We start from the raw sequence: 26,099 nt of genomic DNA on the forward strand, positions 1-26,099 counted from the left end.
TGGACTGGGCTCTGTCACTGAGTAAACAAGAGTCCTGTTCAGGTGTACAATATCTATGGATGCTGTACTCGGGTATAGTGTCTCAGACATGTGTTTCCAAGCGCCACTCCAATCCCAACACACTCTCAAACTCTGCCATCTTTCCCACCAGGGTTACAACATTTGCTTGCAGTGCCATTCGGGGTGTGATCCTCCCCATGATTAGGAATGTTGGGTGCCCAGCAATCACAGAGGGAATTTCTCCCTAAGTACAGTATTTGTCACTGCAGATAAATACTGTATCCATGGTGGGAGAAAAGAACAGGGTTTCTGAGCATGAAAATTTGAGAGTGGAGCTTGGAGGCTCGTGTCTGAACACCGTCAGACATGACTGCATTCCCATTCAAGTCAAACTCCCATTCAAATTAACAAGAGTCACCTCGCTCATCATCAGAGGGTCCATATTTTCTGGCATGCACCTTTTCTTCCTATTACTTTCCTCAATGCAACTTTGACCTCCTTGTTCCTGAGGCTGTAGATCATAGGGTACAGCATTGGAGTGACATTGGTGTAGATCAGAGAAACCATCTTGTCTTGTTCAAGGGAGTAACTGGCCTTTGGTCGGATGTAGATGAAAATAGCACAGCCATAGTGGAGAACAGCCACAACCAGGTGAGCAGCGCAAGTGGAGAAGGCCTTTTTCCTGCCTTGGGAGCATTTGATCCTCAGGATGGACTCAGCAATGAACACATAGGAAATCAGGATCAACAGAAAGGGGACCAGAAGAGCCAACAAACATGCCACAAAGACCAACACTTCATCAGTGTGGGTGTCACTACATGCCAAGAACAGCACAGGTGGGATGTCACAAAAGAAATGGTTGATTTCATGAGAACCACAGAATGGCAGCCTAAAAATGAGTGCAGTGAGGCAAAGTGAAAGGATGAATCCAGTGGTACAGACTGCCACCACCAGCTGAAGACACAGTGCCCGGCACATGATAAGGGCATAGCACAGTGGGTTGCATATGGCCACATATCTGTCATAGGCCATCACAGCCAGCAAGAAACACTCCGAGGTACCTAACGCTATGAAGAAATACATCTGTACTGCACATTCAGTCAATGATAACTTCCGACTTTTGGCTAAGAAGTTAGCCAGCATCTTGGGTACAATAACCAGTGTGTAGCAGATCTCAATGGAGGAGAGGTTGCGCAGGAAGAAATACATAGGGTTGTGGAGGGAGGGATCGATCAACGTCACCACCACAATAGTCAAGTGTCCTGAGAGAGTGACCAGATGCATTGCCAGAAATACCCAAAACAAAGGAACCTCATACTCTGCAAGATTAGAAAAACCAAGCATGATGAACTCTCCCATAACATTGCTGTGATTTCCGCCATTCAGTTCCATTAGAGTCCTGCAACGATGAGAGACATGACTGTAATAAGAGACAGCTTATACGCAAGCTTGCTTTCTCCACAATTGCACTCAGACATCTGGTACATGCATTAAAAACAAAACAATATCCAGTATCTAGGGCAGTGAAAATAAACAGAAATATCCATTGACCAAACCATGCTGAAATATCAGAAGTCATACCAGAGTCAAGCTCCTGGACTTTTGGTGATCAGGGATGAGAATATACTGATCAGGATGGCTCTTTGCCCATTTCCATGGCTAGTAGCAATGGCGGACCTCCCGAGCCCAATGTCCTGGGGCAAAGGTCTGAGATGGCGCCCCCTGTGTGCAAATCCGCACCCCCCCACACACACTCACCTGAGGCTCACAGAGTCTCCCACAACCACAGGTTGCATCTGGGAAACTTCCTGGGGCTTCCCCAAGGCTTTAAACTATGCTTCTGGAGAAACAGAAGCACAGTTTCTAACCCCGTCGGGAGCCTCAGAGAGGTTTGCATGGGGTCCTACAGACTCACGCCTGTAGGACCCCATGATTTGCCCCATCATCTTAATGCAGTGTTATTCAAACTGTGCAGCGCAGCTCTTTAGGGAGGCACCAGGAACTCAAAGGGAGGTGCAGGATGTCCTCTTGCAGCGATACAGTCACACCCCTGGGCAGAATACGAGCCCGTCTTCTGCTCTTTTTTTTTTAAAGCAGAAGAAATGGGAGTTGCCCAGCTGCAAGAGTGGCTGCTATCGCCCCGCCTTCTTCTCCCTCCACTCTGAGGCTGCCACCTTCTGTGTTCACTGCATGTTGTTTGCTCAGCTTGCAGTCCTTAACCCTCGCTGATCCTTATCTGGTTGGTTCCTAGTTTCCAGCCTGGGATCGCTTCTCATCAAAGTGAAATCTCTCTTTTCAACCCCCTCCCTCTTCCACTCTGCCCTTTCAATCTCCAAACCTTCCCGCTTTCCTCCCCCTCCCCAAATAAAGCACTTCCTATTTTACCAGTCACCAGGGGTCTTAAAGTTGTTTCCATGCAGTTGGCAAAGGGGGGAGGGGAGAGAGAAGCACACACTTTACTTGGCCAGGAGCAGAAAAAGGGAACAGTTTTTAAAGTGATTTATTAATCTTGTTGTTTGACTGAAGAGGAAAGGCTGTATTTTTAAAGTGATGAATCTTGCTATTTGAAGGGAATACTTATCAGCCATTGATGAAGTGATTGCCAGCCCAATCCTTTCCACACGTTCCTGGGAGTAAGCCCCATTGACTCTAATGGGACTTACTTCTGAGTAGACATGCATAGGCTTGAGCTGTGCAACTCCTAGTATAGGAGACAAATCAGCTTCCTAACCAAACCCTTATCAGCTCTGATATATTTTCATGGTCTATTTTTGTTTTCCCCATCAGCTGCTGGAAAAATTTAATTTAATTAATAAAGGGTTCAAGCCTATTCAAGGAGAATGGGAGAAATGACTAGTTGGATTGGGGTCCACGGGGGGGGGGGGGGGGTGTAATGTTGGTCAGACTGGTTGTTCACAAAGTTCATTTGATAAAACAATTCTATTGGTATGCTTACAAAGTTAAAAAAATGAGTCTTTCTGGACCAGACAAAATCTACCTACTCCAGCATCCTGTCTCCAACAGTGATCAGCAGCTGATCATTTATAAAGCATGTATATTGCTGTGTATTAATAATATATTTTTAAGATCTGCATTTAATTAATGATATGATTAATATAATTAATATTAATATAGTTAATATATATTTAATATTTAATATTATATTATAATAAATATAATATTATAATATTATATTTAATATAAATATTTCTGGCCACTTCCTGTTTAATGATGTCACTTCCAGCCCTCAGGAACATGATGGGGAGTCATGGCCAACAGCCACGGGGGTGGGTCAAGGGAGCCACTGGCCAGAAACGTTTGAGTACCACTGTCTTAATGGGAGGTCCGCTACTGGCTAGTAGGAGTAGAATGAACAATGTCTAATAAAATAAGAGCCCAATCCCATTCTTCTCCACCACCACTACCACTGTATCCTGCAGAGGGGGCATTGCAGAGCTCTTCTATGAGTAAGGGAACAATTGTTCCCTTACCTAGAGATAAGCCTCCAATGTGCAGGGATATCTACTCAGATCTGCACTTGCTATTTAGCTGGGGCTGCACCACGGGACCGGTTCCAGGAAGGGGTTAGGCTTCAACTGTCACCACTGGCACTGAACCCACCTTCTTCCTGGACCCAGTCTGCCCACTCTCACCCCTCGCTGCCCCGTTCTGCCAGCATTCCCAGCAGCACGCTACTGAGCTGATTGCTAGAGTGCCTTTTAGGGCAGCACCAACTGCTTTATGGCAGTAAACAGCAGAAGAATCACTAGAACATTGGCCAGCGAGTATAGGATTGGGCTGTAAGGCTACAACCCTATACACACTTTTCTAGAGGTAAGTCTCATTGAACACAATGGGGCTTACTTCTCAGTAAATATTCAGAGGCTAGCATTCCAATATTCCTCTTATATGATCTGTGACATTGTTTGTTCTGATTTTTCCACTTGTCTACTTTAGTTTTTTTTAACGATTACAGCAGATTCCAAGGGCCTGGGATAAAAAGGGCTTGCCTTTTAAATGAAGTATAAGACTTCTTACACTACTTAACTACGATGACCTACTGAGTTTGTGGCAAGGATGGGATTTGAATCAAAGAGCTCCTGGTTCATTGATCAGCCTCCAGGTCAAACCACACAAGAGGATGGAGATCTGTGATCAAGTGATCAAATCTCCAGGCTCTTTAAAGTTTGACAAAAAGCAGCTAGGGTGGGACCCAGATTAGGACTAGTACTGCAGTGTGGAGAGGATGGACATTAACCCTTTCCCTTGCATCATTTTTCCAATGAAAATCACCACTACCCAAAACTGCTATTTGATTTTCTATAGCAGTTGTGGGAGGGAGTAATAGCTGTCAGGAATGTGATGCAGGAAGAAAGGGTTAAATGCCTCCCCATGCCTTAGTCCTGATCCAAACTGCACTTACTTCCATACAGCTGCTCTTTGCCCAAATTTAAAAAGATAGAAGATCCTATCACAGGTGTCTGTTACATAATCAAGTCTAATCCTTAGCTAGCCCACATCTCATGGGCACTACACACAACCAAGGACAGACTGCACCAGTTATTCCCAGCATGTCTGGAGATGTACCAGAAGAAAAACCAATGGTGCAGGCTTACACTGATTATCTACATTTTGCTCTCCAAAAGTACATTTGCAAAATATAATTTAAAAAAAAATCAAAATAACTTTTGAGGATTAAAAAAAAAATTACACACCCACCCAGTCATCCACCCATACACACATGCATCACAGAATCCTATTCTGCTCTTTTTTTAAATAAAGAAGCAAGATGCAAATGAAGAAGCAAGACAGGACAATTAACCTGAATTGAAGATTAGATGGGGTTTTTCCCCTAGTTAGGTAACTGAACAATTTCCCAATGTACATGACTAATATACTGCCAGGACTGGCATCAAGTATTGGCATTTGGGGCACTTGCGGAGAGCCTGAGGCCCTCCCAACTGCCTACTGCCAATCTCCAAGATCACAGCCTTGTTGCAGTAACAACTCTCTCAGCAAAGAGAGACGCTCTGTTATCACCTCCTTTCACTCATCTCACCCACCTAATAGACTGCCCGAACTTATTGCCAGTGGTGCATAGGGCTCTAGTGGCGCCAAAATGGTAACCACAAAATCCAGTGGATGCCAGGCTAGTGCCTGGAGTCTCCTTGGGGTCAGGGAGTGTTTGCCACCTTACGTTGGGTAATGCAGCTGCGGCACCAATGGGTATCCTTGGATCACGTCAGGCTTCCTAGGCCAGGAGGGAGATTAGGATATAGTGGCAGAGCCTGCCACTGTCTCTACCCCTCTCCCAGGCCCGATCCTCCCCTCCCTCCAACCTCCCTCTGACCTCGCTCTGCCCCATTCCGCCCACTCTCCACCTCCCTCCGCCCCAAAAATATTCTCCGCCAGTCGATGCTAGAGGAGCACCAGCCAGCCATCCACAAGGTACTGAGGCCCAGCGGCAACAGGCACAGAACCAGTGCCCCCCTCCTCTCCGGGTGCCATGTATGTGCCTTACGGCACATTTGTGACACCCAACTCCTGCGCTGGAGCTCAGCACCAGTGTTAAGCCTGCTTAGAATTGGGCCCTAAGCCCCACCACAGTCCTTGAGGGGAGCCAGGTAGAAGGGTACCCATGGAGGGCAGTTTGCCAAGGGCCCCTGAAACCTGGAGCTAGCCCTAAACTCTTGCTATATCCTTTCCCCGTAGAGCTGCTTGGCTGCCGGAATTCCATTCAGAATGCATCCAAAATATGGTGGAATTGAACTGTACCTTACCTGTAAATTGTGTGAGTGGAGAGTAGATCTTAGCTCCTGAAGAAAATTTGCATGGGACCCAGCGCCACGATGAAACTAATACCACACAGATATCATCAATGATTGCCATGGACAAAGAGTATATACAAGCAGAGATCTTTCTCCATACCACAGAGATTTCTGGTCTGAACCAGACTGATATAATATTTTGTTTCTGCTAAGATTCTATGTCTTACAGTCCCATTTTATGAATTCTTTCTCTCTCCTCTGCCCTTTGATTGACTCAGAAGGAACAAATTATGCTAGGACACTATGGTTCCTCTCTGATCATCAAAAGCCTTCATTATCAAGGCATTAAAACATCCCACAGGCCTCAAGGGGGAAAAGAAGGGGAAAAGTTGAGAATCAGTCACAGCTGGGAAAAAAAGTTTTCTCGTAGAGCTTTCCTAAGTAGCAGATTCTGCCTGCATGTGTCAGCTGCCTGGATTCATGCACTGTATTGGAGGCGACATAAACTCTCTCACCACCCTTCAGAGGATGCATATCCTTTTCCTTCTAGAAGGTTATTATCTGTGTGATAAGAACACACACAGTGGTGGGATTCAGCAGGTTCTCACCTATTCTATAGAACCCCTACCTAATCCAGCTGTTGGTTCTAAGAACCGTTTGTTGGCCAGGGAGCTCGTGCCTTGAAATGTCAGGGCTAACCCTCCTGGGGGCAGCAGCCGTGCGGGGCCAACCCGTGGGGGGGGAAGGGGGTCGCTCCCAGTGGGTGCCGAGGCTGCTGGGGCTGAAGGGGTGAGCCGGACGCGGCCAACTGGAGTCTCCCGCGACGTGGCTGCTGCTCACCAGCCCTTGCGAGCTCACTTTCGCAGCTCCTGCGAAAGGGCGTGAACGGCCGGCATGCCCGCAGATGCAGCCTGCTGACGAGGGCGAGAGAAGCAGCCCAGCTGCCTGCCTCGCATCTCCCCTCCCCGGCCAAGTTGGCCGACTGGCAAGTAGACTGTTCCTGCACCTGGAGGTTCCTTGGGCTCAGCTCTCCTGGTGGGTCAGGGAGCGGGTGGGACAAAGAGGAGGGCGCCGGAGCAGTTCCCACCCAAAGAGCCCCCCCCCTGCCGCATGTCCATGCACACACAGTGGAACTTACCTCTGGGTAGGCACTGAGCACAATCCTAACCAGGTCTACTCAGAAGTAACTCCTATTTACTCTCATCCTTGTCTCTGAGTTTGCCACACTTTCCTGGGAGTAAGCCCCATTGAATACAGTGGGACTTACCTCTGAGTAGACATTGTCAATCTCATCCTAGTCACTGAGCATCTAGTCACTGAGGCTGCGATCCTATCCACACTTTCCTGGGAGTAAGTCCCTTTGGCTATAATGAGACTCTATAATGAGTAGACATGCATAGGCTTGGGCTCTCATGCTGCAGTAAGCTCTGTTGACTATAATGGGACTTACTTCTGAGTAGACAGGCATAGGGATTGTGCCCTTACTTCCCACAAGCACAGGACTGCACCATGGGGTTGGTTTTCATCCTTGGGGTTTGGGAATGCAGTTTTGTGCTGGAATCTTTTCATTGCAATACAACGTGTTGTTACACAACTATTGTATAATACATTATCAGACACACAGAGACTTTGCTCCCACAGCTGAAATTCCTCAGGTTAAAAAAAGGCAGGAATGTGGCACAAAACATTACTTCATTAAGGGTACAATCCTATGCAGGTCTTCTCAGAAGTAAGTCCTATTGTGTTCAATGGGTCTTACTCCCAGGAAAGTGTGGATAGGATTGCAGCCTTTGAGCAGAATCCTATGCATATCAGAAGTTTACTATGCATTTACTCAGAAGTAAATCTCATTATAGCCAATGGGGCTTATTCCCAGGAAAGTGGAAGTAGGATTGCAGCCTTAGGGCACAATCCTATGCATGTCTACTCAGAAGTAAGTCCTATTGTGCTCAGTGAGGCTTTCTTCTAGCACCTGTGCAGTCACAATGCAGCCCTGAGGTAAGGGAACAAATGTTCCCTGCCCCCCCACCACAGGATGCAGTGCATGCCCTATTAGTACAGCTGCACTGGCACTGGAAAATTGGATAGGACTGGGTCCTAAGTCCTCTTAACTGTAACTTTCCAGCACCAACTCCTGGAGGTCTCCTTGTGACAAGGGAATGTTTGTTCCCTTACCTCAGGACTGCAATGTGGCTGCATTGGCTCTGGAAAGTTGGATAGCCCTTAGGCTGCAATCCTACTCACACCTGGGAAGCAAGCCCAATTGACTATATAATGTGATTTACTCCTGTGTATGCTTGCATAGGATTGGGCTGCTATTCCCAGGTAAGTACCTGCTATTCCCAGGTAAGTGCTGAGGATGGTACAGTTAGCATTGCTCCTTCTCTAGCAGAAAAGTTCCTTTAGGTTATTCCCCCCCCCCCTTGAATAAGTTTGCCTAAATTGGGTTTAGGTCTTATCACCTAATGAAGAAGGAGAAGCACTGGGAAGAACTTGTGATCAGGGTGAACCTCAAAACCTGCAAGGTTTGTTACATGTGCTGTTAATTTTCATTTTTAGGTTGGGTTGTGGGTGCTTGGGCACCTACACAGCTACAACACTTTCAAAGGACTGTGGTGGGGAGGTTCTGCCTCCCCTGCCTCCCCACCCACTGCAGGCCCCTGCTTTGCACTATCTGGTCAGTAGCAGCCCTCAAACGTGTGGGAGAATCGCCACTAGAGTAGACCAAAGTGATGGGTATCTGCTGTTGCCTGTCAAAAAGCAACCTAGAAGAACAGTCCCCTCATAGTACTTTTTTGCTCATTAGTGAAACTGTCCTTCAAGGCTGCCATTCTCTCTCAAACTCTGGAAGTCAACTTGTTGGGCTTCTGAGTAGATGTGCATTGGATTGCAGAGTTGGAAGTTGGAGGGGGAAGCTTTAGAGTTCACTGGAATTCTTTTTGGGGCTGGGTGGTAAAAGCAATAGAGCAGCATTTCTGAACCAGTAGTACTCATACCACCAGTGGTACTCGAGGTGGTGCCCAGTGGTACTCATGGCAGGACCCCCCCCCAGACCTCCACTGCCTGGCAGTGAGACCAGCAATACAATGCAATAAACAGTGGTAGGAGGCTCAGTTCTGCTTTTCTTGCACTCAAAAAAGCCCTCCCATCTACCCTGGGAGCCCAATCTTATGCATGTCTACTCAGAAGTAAGTTCCATTATAGTCAGTGGGACTTACTACCAGGAAAAAGTGGATAGGATTGTAGCCTGGCCTCTGATCATGTCTGGCCTCTTAGTATGGAAATAACTGGTGATAAGGTCATTCCAGTTACTTCCATTTGTACTTCCCAGAGGTGGGCCATGCAAAATGGCGAGAGGCAGATGCTGAGGAATGCTGTAATAGAACAAAAAAGAAGGGGAGATGTAAAGATGTTACTATGCTGTTGTTGCTTTTGGTTGATGATGAGGTGTCAGACTATGTGTTCAGTGCACTTTTGCTGACCAGATGTTCACCACTAAAAGTGAACCAGATCCTTGAGAGGATTGACTGCTCTGGTAAAAATCATCAAGTTTCCACTGAGAAGGAAGGTGGCCCAGCTCAAAGCCCAGCTCAAAGCCCAGTGCAGCAAGTTGGTTTGTGCAGATGTGAAGGTGCTATGCTGCTGTGGTGTCTCCAGAGGTTGGTAACCTGGAGCCCTGGCAGTTCCCACATCCTCTTCTTGGTGCCTTCCTGATTTCATTATATAACTACCTTGAGAATTCAAGAAAAAATGTCCACTTGAAGTGTGCATTTCAGCTGCATGTTTATCCTCCTTGGAAACTAGTGGCCAGAGGCCTGTAAGTATGACTATAGAAGACAAAATTGCAGCCTTGCAATTTAGATTTAGACATTGGGTTAAAGTTACAGTGCAATCCTATGATTGTCTACTCAGAAGTAAGTCCCATTATGTTCAATGGGACTTACTCCCTGGAAAGTGTGTATTGTACAGTATAGGAGTGCAGCCATAGTCTTTCACCTTCCTTTGCGGCAGACAATTGAAGCTGAGTTGCTCATTGCTCATTAGGACATAGAACCTGTTGTTAATTTATTTGAATCCCACCACTGAACACACAGTATTCATATCACATGTGTATGTGTGTGGTTACCAGCTCTTCACCGCAAGAGCCAAAACCACAGGCAGCACCAGGGCAGGGGAGAAGGGAGGAGGCATGCCCTGCCAGACAAGTAGCTTGCCATCCCAAATGCCCCCCACAGTTGTTGTATCCCTATGTTGAAAGAAAAGCACTATTTCAGACTGCTTGTCTTTATATCCATCAATGAATACATAAAAGGACTGTTCATGATTGGCTGCCCGTGGTGTGTGGGGCAGTTGAACACCACTCCCCTGCTGCCATTTACCAAGTGATGCTTGCCATACCTCCCACCCTCTCCACCAGCTAATCTTAACATCCCCTAGATGCCCCGTGATTCCACAGTGGCCTCTGGGAAAAGGTGGTCCTCTTTGTATGCGGATGGGGTACTGGAGCAGTGGTGACTCAAAACTCTTTTGCCACTTTGTCAGTTCATGCTGCCACTGCTCCTGTCACTGGATGGTTCTGAAGTCACCCTGGTTGGCTGGACCCTCTGAAGGGTGGGGACTCTGCCACTGCATAACCTGGTCAATCCATAACTCAGCAATTGTCTATGGGCTCTCGCACATGGGACAACACCTGCCCATTTTGCCCTGTCTGTGTCTCCCAGTCACATTTTTTCTGACGCTGCCACTGGCCAAACGTAAGTGGATAGGGATCTTGTCCTGAGCTAGTTCTTCACCTGTGTCAGCATCAGATTTCTCTTTCTTCTACAGTTGTCCCTCCCATAGACAGTGGGAGTGCGTCACCCGGTGCAGGAGGACAGTATGTCACCCCCATGATGGACTTCCTCTCATGCAGTGGGCACGTTAACACCCCAGGCGGCGGGTGTGGTCATGCACCATTGCCCCACCCCACTTTTTTGCTATAATTTTTGATAGAATAGTGATGTTTCAATGCTGTTTGTTTCATTGCATTCTGCATGAAATTATGCATTGAATGATATATAAGATAGGGCGCAATCCTAACCCACTTTCCAGCACTGGCCTAGCTATGCCAGTGGGGCATGTGCCGCATCCTGCAGTTAGGAAACAGTCATGAAGGCCTCCTCAAGATAAGGCAATGTTTGTTCCCTTAACCTGGAGTTGTATTGCCCTTATGTCAGTGCTGGAAAGTGGGTTAGGATTGCGCCCTTAATAGTATTATTTGGAAGTACCAAAGTTTAAAAATTTTTGACCAGTAGTAGTGTCACTCCCCCCTTCCCCCCGTGCAGCCTGCACCCCCCTAGCAATGCACTGGCCATAGATAAGGACTTCCTCTCTCCCATAGAGAAAAGGAAGGTCCCAGAATTTATTGTGATGCTACATTTTCCTCTTTCCTCAGGTTCAGAAATTCACTACTACCACAAAGCCTGTTTTCTTTTTTCTTAAAGAAAGAAAGAAAGAAAGAAAGAAAGAAAGAAAGAACTTTTTTACTTAAAGAAAACTACTTTAAAAAAAAGAAACTACTACTCTAATGGCTAACAGGAATGGGGTCAAAAGATTGGTTGCAGCACCAGTAGTTCAGTTAAACTGGCACCCAGAATAAATGTACTGCTTGTCCAATGAATGGGTTGCCTTGAATAACTGTTTGCAGGGATTGGTCTGCTATGAGATGGATTGCAAAAGCAACTTTGACAATTATGCTTCCCAAGGGAAATATTGTCTAGTTCAAAGAATGTTGGATTTTGAAGTGGGAGACTCAGAACCCTTCCAAAGTATCTTTCACTCACCCACACACGAACTTCATCACCACCAACAACAACAACAAAATGCAGCTGTGTGTTCCTAGTATAGGAGATACAAATGTATTTCCTCTGAGTAGTAAGAGAAGTAAGTACTGGTAGATAAGTAAGTAGTTGTCTCCACCAAAAGTGATCCACTACATGAAAAAATGACTTTTCTCTTCCTTCAATACATGCAGCCACAACCAGTCCACTAGTGCTTCCATGGCAATTTCAAGTGCTTGTTGAACTGTGGCTGCACTGAACTGTGGCTGTTCTTATAGACACCTCTTGGAGGGAATCTGACATCAATGGTGACAATGTGAAAACAAATATCTGTAGAGCAGTAGATTCAATTTCGAAGTGTTTGCACTATGTTTATTACAAGGGTCCTTTTCTTTCTCCATGGCAGAGAAGCAACCAGTCTTTCTTGCTAGGTGAGCAGCCACAGTTTTAGGTAGGGTTTTCAAATATATGAATAGGAAAACAGCAGGATCAGTCCAAGTCCTCCCCAACATCTGTGGGGAGGTGAGGCACAACCCATCCCTCCCCACAATGTACAGAGCCTTTCGTTTTCCTCCATCCACCCCAGCCCTGCAGCATGAATATAATAATAATGTAATACTATTTATTTATTCATTTATTTATTCACAAAATAGTATATCCCATCTTAAAAATGTGCAAACATATTCAAGGTGGTTCCCACCAGTTAAAACAACAAAACTGAAATTATGAAAATAGTTCAAAGAAAATCTCCTGAAAAATAAGAAAGCGGCAATAAAACAACGGCAACGACAAAACCCACCTCAAACAGCAGTATATAAATGTATAGATTCAAAATGAAAAACCTGAGCAAACAAGCTGGCACCCAAGCCTGCCTGGCATCCAGAATGCCTGGCACCCAAGCACCAAGCAGTAGATAAGGTGAGAGCACTCTATTGGGACCAACCGGAAGGTTCCCTCCTATAGCATATAACAGACTCAGGAGGCCATTTTTGGGGGGGACTGCAAAGCAAGGGGAAAGGGTTAAATGCCCTTTGCTGTGCCCTGCAGTCCTGACCCTGATCACTGCCCCATCCCACCCCAGGGATCTGCTATTTTAATTTAAAAAAACAAAACAGTGAAATGGCATATTTAGTGTCATGTCTGCTTTGACCCTGAAACAATGATAAATTCATCTTACTTCCAGTGGCACAAGAATCTGTGTCACATCTAGCCCCAAGCTGCTAGCTTGAGTGAGTGTTTGGCAGGATTCAGGGCAAAATGTTCTGTTTCACCAAAGGTGGACAACTGAAATGAACTGGCCTGTGTAAAGAGGAGGGGGAGACCAAACATGTCACTTTCAATTCCTCAGTAGCTGGCCCAAAAGAAGTAACAATAAAAGATCAAACCACTTTTTCCTGGTCACTTGGCAAACCCCCTAATTCAGAGTCCAGTCACACATACAGGATCACACACGAGGCCCCAGTACCACACTGGTGGGAGCCCCTGGGGCAAAGTCTTGGCCTGGATCCCTCTCCAGTCCACCTGCAATGGTGCATTGGGCACTTCCACTGCCAACAATCCTGAGGCATCTGAAGGCCTTACTGACCTTTAATGACACCCCTGCAAAGGTCCACGCTAGAATGCATCTGTCCTTGCTGCTGCTGCTGCTGCTGCTGCTGCTATGTGCATCACGGAACCCTAGAGTGAAAATAAAGAGTCTATTTTCTTAACAAACAGTTAGACTTCCACAACTCATTCGGCAGCCAGTTGGTTCTCCCTGGGTCTGCCTGCAATAACACAAGAAGCCATGGAAGGAAGCCAATTGGCCATTGGGATAGGGGAAGAGGAAGTGCCTGCTTGATTTGTACAGGCATTTCCTCCAATCAACTGGACTTTCTCCCATGGCCCCTTGCATTATTTAACTCTAGGAATAAGCTGAGTGGAGAGGGAAGTACTCCATCCACCCAAACAAGTCCACTAAGCACAAGAAAAGGAAAGCTGCACAAGGAGACAGAGAGGAAGACTACACTATGGTAGTGGAGGAAGGCTACATCAAGTAGAGGAAGGAGCAGGAAAGTTGTGTCATGGAAGGAGGAGTGGGGAAGGCAATGTCAGGCTCAGCTAGGAGTCGTACTGGATAAAGAGGAAGTCCATGTCATGGGGAGAAAAAAGACATACCATGGGGAGGCACACACACAGAGGTGTCCAAATCCATCAGGTGACTGATGGCCTGATACGTCCTGCCACTGACCCTGCCACCCTGGTCACATTAGGAGGGGAAAAAACCTACGCCTTGAGCATTTGACTGTTATGTTTCATTGGAAAAAAACATTCCTTTCCCATACTCTCTTAAATGCTTCTTTGACTTCTTTGTTCCTTAGGCTGTAAATCATGGGATACAGCATGGGTGTGACATTGGTGTAGAACAGGGAGACCACCTTGTCATGATCCAGAGAGTAACTAGACTTAGGACGGATGTAGATGAAGATAGCACAGCCATAGTGTAGCATCACCACAATCAGGTGAGCAGCACAGGTAGAAAAGGCCTTTTTCCGGCCCTCGGAGCATTTGATCCTGATGATGGAATTGGCAATGAATACATAGGACACCAGAATCAACAGGAATGGCATAAGCAATATCATCATGCAGACGAGGAACACAGCCACCTCATTGGCATATGTATCACTGCATGCCAGGAACAACACAGGCGGGATATCACAGAAGAAGTGGTTGATTATGTGTGAGCCACAGAAGGGCAGACTGAAAATCAGGGTGGTGAGACCTAGTGAGATTGTGAAACCACTGATAAAGGCCACCCCCAGGAGCTGCATGCAGAGAGTCCTGCTCATGATGACAGTGTAGCGCAGCGGATTGCATATAGCCACAAACCTGTCATAGGCCATTACGGCCAACAGAAAACACTCAGTGCCCCCAAAGGCAATGAAGGAAAACATCTGTGCAGCACAGGCAGTCAAAGAAATTCTCAGATTCTTGGTCAAAAAGTTGGTCAACATTTTGGGCACAATGACCAGAGTGTAGCAGACCTCAATGAAAGATAAGTTGCACAGGAAGAAATACATAGGCGTGCAGAGGGCAGAGTCAACTAAGGTTACAACCACAATGGCCAAGTGCCCTGAGACAGTGATGATGTGCATGAAGAGGAATAAAGCAAAAAATAGAATCTGCAAACTTTCACTGGTGTTGAAACCCAGGATAACAAAATCAGGATCCATGCTTTTGTTCCATGCTTCTGTCTCCATTCTACATGCCTCTGTCAGCCAGAGTGTGCATCAATCTGCATAAGAGGGAAATCAGAAAAAAATCAGGACAAATATTAGCAAAAGGTGAGCAAAGACAGAGAGATTATGCCAATTAACAAGCTATTTGTTGGTCAGGGTAAAAGCAAGGTGATGTGTCCATGTCGAGGAGGGAGTTTCTCCTTATCAGGCAGAGTAGCGGAATGCAGCTTCAAGGACAGAGCTTGCAACCCAGCAGAGATTACACAGACACTGAGGAAATCCACCACCAATTAAGTCTGTATTTACAAATATTTACAGCAGCAGCAGCATAGACAAAGCAGCGCAGCAAAGAGGAGACAGCAAATTACACACAACTTTCCACGGGCCCTAATTCCCTTGGGCTGCAATCCTAAACGCACTTTCCTGGGAGTAAGCCCAACTGAACTGAGCTTACTTCTGAGAAGACATGCATTAGCCACTGTTGTGCCATTCCAAAACAGATATGGAATCACCTTACCTATTACAATTGTTACAGGTCCCCATATAGAACCTGTAAGTTCTATAACTATAAAATAGGTACAGTTGAAGTTATTCAACTTATTCCAGTCTTTTGATTTCTTTCTAATGGATCAATGGATCTTATGGATCAACACAGCTGCCTGTGATATTTATATGTTTTTGAGAACACCAAATTCAGCCACTCAGAAATGGAATCTTAAAATTGGAGGATTATATTCTACTGCCTGAAGAGGAGACTTGGCTGAAGGGGAAAGGTTACATGCTCTCCAGCCACAAGGTTATATTATACACTTGGGTTTTTATTGATTTATTGACTGTACCTACTACACACCCTCAAATCAACCTCCAGCTTTATTAATGTAAAACCAAACCTATTTCTCCTGCTCTCTGCCTAACAAGGAACTCATGTGCTTTGCTTCCAGATTTTATATGTTTAAAGGGAGGGGGGAAACAGTATTTTTATTTCCTTGTGTCAGTAGCCTTTGATGCAACTTGAAATCTGTCTTGCAGAAACTAATCTAAATAAGGCTGCATAAAGCCTCCTGCACCCCATAATAAGAATGTTGCAAATGGTAAATTGCAGAGGCTTTCCCATCTTGCCCAGTTTTAACACGGGCAGCTCAAATTCCCAATTTTTACTTAATTTCCAGTTTCTAGCCAAGGAAAGTTCTGGGGAACTAAAAACTCGCCAGTCACTATTTTGTGACATTTCTGTTGGTTCTAATCACGATATTAGCACCCTGCTCCCTCCCTTTTTCGGGGGGGGGGGGTTCTCTAATAGATCAACAGGCTACATAGGACTTGTGTGTGTTGTAATGAAGCTACAGTACCTGATGATGGAGGCAGCATCGATGACAGTCAGTCCAGACACAATCACACGTCCACTGTTGTGCTGATGGTCACACTGCTGGAGGGCTTCTTTAGACTGGTTTTCTGGATCACATTCTGAAGTAATACCCAAAACTGCAAAACTTAAGACTGACCCAAGACTATCAGAGGACACAGCAATGAGCTTGTGTCCCATGGGCAATGATAGTTCTGTGATATAGCTTCCTAATCTCTGGAAAGGTATTGACTTTGCACAGACTCACACACTCCTCAGTCTGGCCCATCCAGTTATGTTCCCATACACCTCTTTCACCTTCTTTCCCTAGCATGGACCTTGTTCTTTGATTAGTTCATGTATTCCATGGCCTCAGCTCAGAAGACACTTAAACCTGTTGTGTGAAAATTGTTTCAGTCAGCACAGTCCAGACACAGTAATACTGATATGAATACTGAAATCACAATCATTTCTTACCTGTTGAAAGCCTGATTTATTTTCTCCTTTTTTCCTGAGAAGTTGAGTCGTTTTGTTGATCAAAACCAGTTCCAAAATACTCTTGTCATGCTTATAGAAAAACTTCTAAAAAGATGTTGTAGAGGAAGATTTATCTCCTTCCTGCAATCAGGACACCCACTAATTTTGCAGATTACAGGCAGTCTGAGCTATTAAATGGCGTGTTTAGGGTCTATGTGGAGAAGCAATTCAAGCATTGTGTCAGGAGTCCAGAAGGGAGCCAAGGTTTTTATGCATGCTTAATGAGAATGAGTGAAGTGCGGGGAGGGTTGCTCCCTAAAGAGATGTATATCATACGAAAGTGGTTGCAATTCTGATCTTAATAACCCAGAAAAAAGAATAAATAAGATCGTAGAAAGCATTAGATTGCATTTATATTTCCCTTGTGGGCCTGCCTCCTGGTACAATGATGAGACTACACTTTTTGAATCAATATTCTTTCTGGGACAACTGTATTCTCTATGTTTCTGAGAGATAAAGAATTTGGAAAATAATGAAGTTGACATGTATGCTTTCCTACCTTCTGAACAAACTAAAAAAACTACAGGATAATTCTCAAGCAACATTCTCAGAAAAATGTACCTATAATCATTTCTTAAACTCTTTGACTGGTGGAAAATTCATCCACACCCAGGGGAATTTCTTCCCAAATTTATCTTTTCTGACAGACATTATTTGGTTCTTCTTAATCCAAAGTTTTATTTCTGAACCTGAAGCTACCTCTCTTGTCTTTCTATCTGCAGTGAAAATCTCAGCTCCCCCCCCCATTTCTTTTGTCTATTTTTCAAATATTTTGGACCTTTCTTGCACTCCAGAAGATGCTGTAGTGCTCTGAATCTTGAAAAGTCTGCTGAGTCATCCAGATGGGGGTAGTCAATGTTCTTGCTGACATTCTCCTCCTTACCCAACTGACTGGTAAACAAAGGACTTGACTCTGAGCCCATTCATTCGATCATTAAGCCCACTTGATTTTTAACAACAGAAAGTTCAGAAACCCAGATGATCAACCAATCCCCCCCCCCCAGTAACCAATTCCACAGATAAAGCAGAGTTAATGCCCCCCAGGTTATAGTCACAGCTGGATTGCTGTAGCTGGTCCAGAGGTGATCAAACTCCAGCCATACCCAGCCCAAGGAGCTTTTGCCAGAAGGGTCTTAGCCACCACTCCAGAACCAGTCTTGAGACACTAATAGCAACATTATGAAAGCTTTATTCAGAAATCTGGTAGTCCCAATTATTCTATTACCAGTGGAACCCTACCCCAACCAGACTCACACTACATGCAGCTTAAAGATGGCCACCCTTACGTGCCACAAAGTTTCAGAAGGTTGAATTTCATATGTATGCTGCTTTGTACGGTATTTCTCTCTTCCACATTTCTCTCTTCTCTCTCTCTCTTCTTGTTCTTTTGGTCATCTTTGATGAACTGCTCCCTTGTGTTCCATATAACTCTTCTCACTTGCTCTTCTTTTCTTACACCTTGCATCACTCCCACTTTCTCTATCATCAAACTACCAATTCAGTGTTATCCCTTCCCCCTTCCTTGGATACTCTGATGACCCTCCCTCTTGACCAGGCATCTTTTATTGCCTAGTCTCTGGTCAATCCTGATACTATGATGTTATGGTACAACTGATGCGAGTGTGAGACCTGTTGCTTGTTCACTTGAACCTTGCCCAGCAAGCTCTTATGATTGTCCTGAGGGGTAGGGTTGACTGAAGGTTGGGAGGACAGTAAATTCATCTCTAAAGTAGGGGCTATTGCCAAAAGCCTTAAAGGCGGCAGTAATTGGCCTTTTCCTGAAGATACTCTCCCTAGACCTAGTGGTTTTTTGATCATTTCCATCTAGTGTCCAACCTCCCACTTTTAAGAAAGGTGATCAAGCAGGTGGTGGTGTCTCACTCAAGCAAATTCTGGAAGAAATTATTTATCTGGACTACTTTCAATCCAGTTTCGGGATGGGGATGACCTTGGTCACATTGATTGACTACCTACATCAAGGGCTAGACAAGGAGAGTGTGTCCCTGTTGGTCCTGCTGGACTACTCAACAGCTTTAGATATCATTGTCCATGGTGTTTTCCTGGACTGGCTGCCTGGGTTGAGGCTTGAAGGCACTGTTATGCAGTGGTTCCACTCCTTCTGGGCAGATAAGACCCAGATGGTGAGGCTGGTGTGTATTTGTTTGGCACCCTGGCAGTTGACTTCTGAGGTGCCATAAGGTTCCATTCTGTCCCCCATGCTTTTTAACATCTACATGAAACAGCTGGAGGAGATTTGGATATCACCCATATGGAGATGACATCTAGCTCTGTCTCTCTTTCTAGTTTCCAAGGGGGCTGTGAAAGTTCTGGAACACTTGCTGGAAGTGGTTGGGGCTGGAAGTGGTTGGGGACACTGCAATTTCTAGATGGGGTAGCATTCCCTCTGAAAGAGCAGGTTCACAGCCTGAGAGTCCTCCTGGACCCACAGTTGTCCCTGGATACACAGGTGGCATCTGTGGCCAGGGGGCCCTTTGCTCAACTTTGGCTGATATGCTGGCTGCAACTGTACCTGAGTCAGTTGGATCTGGATACAATGGGCAAAGCCCTAGTGACATCTCATTTAGATTACTATAATGCACTCTACATGGGGCTGCCCTTGAACACAGTCTGGAAGCTGCAGCAAAGCAGAACAGAGTGCCCCAATTGGTCACCAGGCTCAGTAGGTTGAGTTTGCTATGCTGTCACACTGCAGGCTACACTGGCTGCCCATTCAATTCTGAGCCTAATTCAAGATGCTGCTGATGACCTTTAAAACCCTGCATGGCTTGGGACTGGAATATCTTGAGAACCACTATCTCCCATATAATCTTGCATGTCCCCTACAATCATCCTATAGGGCAGCCATTTTCAACCTTTTTCATCTCACGGCATGCTGAGAAGGCACTAAAATTGTCAAGGCACACCATCAGGTTTTTACCAATTGACAAGGCACATGCTGCTCACATTCCCCATTGGCCTTACTAATAAATGACCTTCCCCCAAATTCCTGAGGCACACCAGTGGACCACTCGAGGCACACCAATGTGCCACGGCACAGTGGTTGAAAATGGCTGCTATAAGGTGTTGCTTAGGATACCACCACCATCTGAAGCCAAGAGAATGGCAGCAAGGTGCAGAGACTTTTCTGTTATGGCATCACATCTGTGGAATTAACTTCCCAGAAGGGAAAGCTCCCTCATTATTTGGTTTCTGGTGGAATATAAAAACATGGCTATTTCACTTGGCTTTTGAAGTAGGATGCTCCTAGGGAACCCTTTTTTAAATCAGTGTGTATAGGATTCACTCTGTGCTGTTTTATAAACTGCTCTGTATTGTTTTCAACTGTTTTTAATGTAATTTTATTACATTAAACTGCTCTGTATTGTTTTCAACTGTTTTTAATGTAATTTTAATGTAATTTTAATGTAATATTTTTAATTTTTTATTATTAAATTGTAAAGCACTGTGAGCTCCAGGAAAAGCAGCATATAAATCTTTTAATTAAATAAATAAATAAATTATTGGGTCCCTTTCAGGGAGAAGGGCGGGATACAAATAAAGTTTATTTTATTATCAAATAAATAAATAAAAATGGTCAGGGAAAATGTGATAGTCTCTCCAAAAGGCCAAACAAGGCTAGTTTGTATTTCTGGGTTCTTACTCTCTGCCTGAAGCTAGACACTCATATCAATTTCAACCAAGAATTCAGAATCTCTCCGCTGGTTTCAGCCATGTTCCTTGGTTCATACACACAGCACATACATGTGCAACCATATGCTCCTATTTTCATCGAACATCTCTTCAAAATTGAAAACCCAAAATGTTCTGTGACGTTATATAAAACTGAGTCACTCATTTCTCTTGATGCATCTGCCCAGATTCCACGTTGGGAGCATCTGATGCTTCATGGCAAGGGGGCTTGCTCACACACCTTAGTATGATAATTTTATTATACAGTATTTATATGTCACCTTTCTCCCTGATTCTCACAATGAGGGGAGAGTTTTACAGACCCAAGGCGGTTAACATAGGCAAGCTATCCAAACCCATTTTTTATCCAATGAGTTTTTATAATTATTGTTTGCTGAAAAACTCGTAATACTCTTCATTTGTAGATGGATCCCCTTGATGGGGTGTTTATCGTTTCTTTCTTTACTGGGTATACCTTCTGAGCTTTCGGTAGGAGCCGCTATAGATCAACGTTGGTGCCAGGATTGGTCACAGACACACAGTAGGACCTATTATTGTGTACAGTGGGGAAAGACCCACAACATTGGCTGCATGTGATATTAAGATATACTCCATAGTGATGTGGCTTCACACCTCAGGAAAGCAGTTCTCCCTCACATACACACACACACACAGAGAGAGAGAGAGAGAGAGAGAGAGAGAAGGTTTGTGATAGGACTTATGGGTTTTATGTTATGTTGTATTTTTTGATTTTGTTATTTTATGGGTTTTGGTTTTTCTGTATTTTAAATTTTATATTGTTGTAAGCTGCTTTAAATCCTGCAGAATTGAGGCAGAATTAAATAAAGAAAGAAATGAATAAATAATTAAGAGCCCAATCCTGCGCTCAGTGGCATGGCTTCATGCCACTGCAGCATGTTTGCGAGCCTCTCCGCCAGGCTCCTGCCCATGCTAGCCCAGCGCCAGCCTGTCGCCCAGCCTCAACGGCTCAGCGGTCTCACAGTAAGTGGGGGCGGGGGCGGGGAGGAGGCGTTCTGGGGAGGAGTGAGGCTGGCAGGGGGGTGGAAAGAGGGCGGGGTGAGGCGTGACACAGAGGTGTGACACAGGGAGGGGGGTGGACTGGAGGCATGCCAGGAGGAGGGAGGGAGGCGGGTCCGCAGAGCTCCGCTCTGCAGGATCCAAGGTGCTCATGGAGGGCTTGGCGCCCTACACGAGCGCCTGAAAAGTGAGTAGCCCCATTGCAGGGCTGCTTTCCTTACCCAGTGGAATGGGACGAAAGTCCCCTTCTCCCAAGGTGCCTCCCGCAGTAGCCCAGGGTGTGCAGGATCCGGTGGCAGCCGTTCTCGGTGCCGCCGAGCCTGGGTGCCCATGGCAGCTCAGGACTGGGCTGTAAACAAATAAATAAATATTAAACAGGGTTGTTTAACCAATCAACAGCTAATAATTAAGCAAGATCACTAACACAAATATCTGAAATATGTATAAAATATAAATAATAAATAAACATATAAAATAAAACTATTTAAAACGACTTCAAAACTATTGATTTATGTTTTTGAAGGCTATGTGTTCCCCACCACCAAAGAGAGACATCTAAATTGGCCAAGCTGGGCTCACATCCATTAGGGAGCACAACTACCTGAGCAGACGCCTGTATTCAGTAGCAACGGCAGCTCCCAATGTGCCATCAGAAGCATGGGGTCCCTAACATGTGGAATTGGGTGGAGGACATATTTGTCAATTTTTTAAAACATTAAACAGTATAGCTATCCATACAACAAGAAAGCTCTCTTTTCTTTCCTCGGTCCTTATCCTTCCCAAATCACATGCCAACTGGGTATAGCATGGTTGTCTTTTATCTAGGTCCTGAGGAAATATTCGGCAAAAACTAATGTATCGCTGAGTCATGTAATCGCTGATATTTCTTCTCAAATGCAGAGTGGATGGAATCATGGTATGTGTGTAAGAGTGGGGCCTGTATTACAAGATTGGTACAGAAATTACAGCATCTTCACCCAACTTGATGGGGGTGGTCACTGTCTGAAAACAGAACTCTGAGTAAGAGCATTCAGGTTCCAAGCACAAGCAATGAGAATGTGCCAAGCATCACATTTGGACTGACTCACCACTCACTGGTAAAGTAACAGTTAACCAACATCCATGCGTCTGTGGTGGGGGCAGGACAGCCACAACAGCTTCCAAGCAGGCTTGAGACCCAGCAAAACTAATCATTGCCACACATCCAAAGTGAACACTTGGACTGTTCTGGAATCTTCGGCTTTGTTCCATCACAAATGCTAAGCAGTTGTGTGGTCACTCCCTCTTTCCAAGTTGCTCTCCACAATAGTCCGGATCAGTCCTGTGCCAGGAAAGTCCATTATCACCACACCCCAGCGCAAAGCTTCTCCTGCTTGAGCCCTCAAGTGCTCATAACAGCATTGGTTGATGTATTTGGCTAGTTCCTCGGGGTTGGTGAAGAGCCCATTGCCAGAGCAAAAGGTAAGGTGCAGGACTGTTTGGTCGCCATTGGTCGCTGCGTTGAGGTGATCCTTCACCCGCTCCCATTTGCGCTCTGTAAAGAGAACATGCCAAGCATCACCAACATTCAGTTCTTCATATGGCACACCCAACACTTCGTTCTCTATTTCCTCCAAGATGACAACCTTCCCCCGCGCCTGGCCCAATGTAGGAATGGCCTCCTTTGTCCAAACATGGCCTTGACCTTCTTCGTCCAAGTATTGTCGCAAACGGGAGGCAAACTCTGCCTTGGGAATAATTGGGAGTTCCTCTTTGATCCTCATGAGTACCGTCTCCCGGGGGTGCTCCTTGAGGAAGTTCAAGGTGTCTTTCAGGACACCAGAAAAATCAGCCTCCTGAAAAGTGTTGACATGGTAAATAAGGAAATGGCCATCTTCCAGCTTACAACGGATATCCAGGAATCGCACACCAGCTGCCAGCTGAGCCTCAAGGGCCCAGCTCTGGCAGCGGATCTTGGAGCTACCAAGCAAGCTCATGGAGTCATGGGTGCCTGGGATTGAAAGTCTAGAAAGGGAGAGGTGGTCAGGTAAATCTGACATCCAGTCGGGGAGGGACATGGCAGGCCGAGGGCTGTTGTCAAATGCCTCCATCCGTTGTTGTTTTTCTGTCTTCGTGGTGCAAGTGAACACTCCTGCAAAGGATAGGAAACACCATCATCTCTCCTCAAAGCAGAAGGCATATTTCCTGCGCTAAGGGTACAACAGTGGCAGCTGGGAAGATACAAGCGGCTGCACACACACTCAGGCTCTGTTTATTCAAATGGCCAAGTTGCAACCCAAGGAGTATTTACATAGCTTTAAATCCCACAACAAATGCAGGAAGGGAAAAGGCATCCACAGTATCAGTCACTGGTTTTCTCTCAGGCCTGATCTGCCTGCCAGGCAACACATTACCAAAACCAGTGGAAAGGGTGGGCGGATGACAGGAACAAGAAGAGAAGAAGCACCGTAGCTCAGTATTCTCTGGGTTGCCTGGCACCACTCAAACCTAACTTTCCCCCACCACAATCCAAACCTAGCTACGCAGTCACACAGTCGGTTTCCAACACAGTCATACATGTACACAAACATTGCTGTACTCTAACTGACATATATACCCAACAAAAACATTGATTGAACGTAAATATTCTCATTCTCATTTCCAAAATTGCACTGCTTTTTTTTTAACTTGGTGCATTTTGATATTTTTCAGGTTATGTGTACGAGGTATATGTAGGTAAATATTCAGAATATGGGTGATAAAAGCTTAGGTTTCGAGGGAGAAAATGGCTTTCTAAAATTCAAATGCCCATTTTCTGAACACTAAAGCATGACACTCTTTATGGCTGCAATCCTATAAACAGTTTCCTGGGGGTAAGTCCCACTTATTTATTTATTTAAAACATCGGTACCCCATCTTTCCCAATGCTCAAAGTGGCTTACAGAACTTAAACATAAACACAAAACACAGCATAAAATTATAAAATAAACTGTTATAATCTGTTTATACAGCACAGCGAGTAATATAATAATTCTAAAAACCCTAAAAAAAAAAATACACAAGAAGCTAAAAACATGTTAATGCACAATAAAAACAGGGCACATAACAGACAACTGGGAATATTCCACCCTTACCGACCCCCAAAAGCTAATGTAAATAAAAATGTTTTTTATAGGATTTACTTCTGAGTAAACATGTATAGGATTGCCCTGTAGGAGAGCATTCAGTAGCATAGCTAGAGGGGGTGCAAAGCACTAAGTTTTTTGCATGGCGCTTCACTGTGGCCTGCAAGCAGCCCCTTCTTCTCCCCTTTGGAGCAAAACCTCCATTTTGCTCTAGCAGCCCAGAATAGGTCCAAAGGGGAGGGAGAGGGCCACTGGCATGCCATGGTGAGGCGCTATGCAAAACTTAGTGCTTTGCACTCTCTCTAGCTATGCTAATTTATTGGATTTTGAAACACGTTAACATGGTTTCAGGTTTACCTTGCAGAGAACCCTTGTAGAGAAAATAGCCTTGTAGCCTTTACCTTGTAAAATAGCCTTTACTTTCAAGCCCTTACCTTGAAAATAACCTTTACCTTGTAGAGAAAATAGAGAATCTTTTTAGTGCACACTCCATTTACCCCCATTGCTCCTGTTTATACACAGTGCTTACAATGTATCTATCCTGTGCAGCTACTCAACAAACATATCTATCGCGTACACCTATTCAACACACACCAGCAGCACCAGCAGACCACACATGGTTCAAAATCACCAGTTACTTCTTGCTCCATGACCGAGCCTCATCTGATTGCCTTAATAGATTTGGATGTGAATCTATACACCTACTGTAGGCTTATTGTATAAGATCCGATCGCTCCAGAGGGATAGAAAAACACTCTATACATAGCCCAGGTACTGTATTCCTTGAGTATTGAGATTTTAGAACAAGCCTTCTGTCCCAACCCCATGTACTTGCCTGGAAATGTTGATGTTGCTGTCTTACTTCAGCCAGACTTCAGTCAAACGTTTAGTCTTAATTATTGTGAAGGTATTACAAAGATCATTCATTAGGAGTTCATTTGCATGTCAGTGCCAGCCTTGTAGGTGGAGCAACTGGTTTAGCTGCATGCTTATGCTAAGCAAGGCAGCAGCTGTGCCATCCTGCTGCTTTGAGAGGGCCTGATAGCAACCATAGCAATCTTGGGCTTTGTGCCAAGAAAGCCTTTCTCACTTTGACCCTCAGCCACAGCCAAACCCACATCAGCAGTTCCACTAGGATGCTGGTAGCCTTGCATCACCATGCAAGAGGGGACAGCATTTGGCATGCCGCCTCAAGCTGCAAGTGGAGGAGTGTCTTCTCCTGCACTAGATGGAGAAGATGTGTTCTTTAAAGGAGGAAAAGCAGAACTGGTGGTCAGTGGAAGTTGTGGAAGGAAGATTCCCAAGTAATTATTAAAGCACTTGAAAGCAGACCTATGATCTCTGCTTGGGGGCCCCAGGACTTTCTCAGGCAGAACTCCTGTGCTGCCATTGTTATTGTTGTGACTACTAAACATTTCTAAACAACCTTTACTGAGAAATGGAAGGTAGGATAAATATATTGGAGATGGGGAGGCAGGCTAAAGATTATAGAAGAACATATGTCTTCAGTCATTACACAGATGATTTCACTTTCAGAACTCAGTCCAAAAATGAAGCAAAGTACTGAGACTTTTTTGTTGTTA

General features: G+C 45.1%; 3 protein-coding genes across 3 annotated transcripts; all 3 read right to left on the reverse strand.

The window, feature by feature from the left end:
- Positions 1-429: 429 nt before the first annotated feature.
- On the reverse strand, positions 430-1,392 carry LOC136638752 (olfactory receptor 10K2-like). Its single transcript, XM_066612782.1, has one exon. The coding sequence runs from the start codon at positions 1,390-1,392 to the stop codon at positions 430-432; it is 963 nt and encodes a 320-aa protein (XP_066468879.1).
- A 12,295-nt stretch (positions 1,393-13,687) lies between these two features.
- Positions 13,688-14,721, reverse strand: LOC136638754 (olfactory receptor 10Q1-like). The gene is made up of 2 exons (XM_066612783.1): positions 13,912-14,721; positions 13,688-13,699 (listed from the first exon to the last, which is right to left on the reverse strand). Exons 1-2 carry the CDS (start codon positions 14,719-14,721, stop codon positions 13,688-13,690), a joined length of 822 nt encoding a protein of 273 aa, XP_066468880.1.
- A 7,950-nt stretch (positions 14,722-22,671) lies between these two features.
- On the reverse strand, positions 22,672-25,700 carry LOC136638755 (1-phosphatidylinositol phosphodiesterase-like). The gene is made up of 2 exons (XM_066612784.1): positions 25,607-25,700; positions 22,672-23,543 (listed from the first exon to the last, which is right to left on the reverse strand). Exons 1-2 carry the CDS (start codon positions 25,698-25,700, stop codon positions 22,672-22,674), a joined length of 966 nt encoding a protein of 321 aa, XP_066468881.1.
- Positions 25,701-26,099: the final 399 nt, after the last annotated feature.

Source organism: Tiliqua scincoides, chromosome 2 (genome assembly GCF_035046505.1).
Source record: "Tiliqua scincoides isolate rTilSci1 chromosome 2, rTilSci1.hap2, whole genome shotgun sequence".
In the NCBI taxonomy this organism is placed as follows: Eukaryota; Metazoa; Chordata; class Lepidosauria; order Squamata; family Scincidae; genus Tiliqua; species Tiliqua scincoides.

What these genes read in the sequence shown, in the direction of transcription:
- LOC136638754 (XM_066612783.1), bottom strand. Translation starts at nt 14,721, where the DNA reads ATGCACATCATCACTGTCTCAGGGCACTTGGCCATTGTGGTTGTAACC.
- LOC136638755 (XM_066612784.1), bottom strand. Translation starts at nt 25,700, where the DNA reads ATGCCAAATGCTGTCCCCTCTTGCATGGTGATGCAAGGCTACCAGCAT. An exon ending in GGCTGTGGCTGAGGGTCAAA is followed by an intron (nt 23,544 to 25,606) that starts GTGAGAAAGGCT and finishes TATCCTTTGCAG; the next exon opens with GAGTGTTCACTTGCACCACG.
- LOC136638752 (XM_066612782.1), bottom strand. Translation starts at nt 1,392, where the DNA reads ATGGAACTGAATGGCGGAAATCACAGCAATGTTATGGGAGAGTTCATC.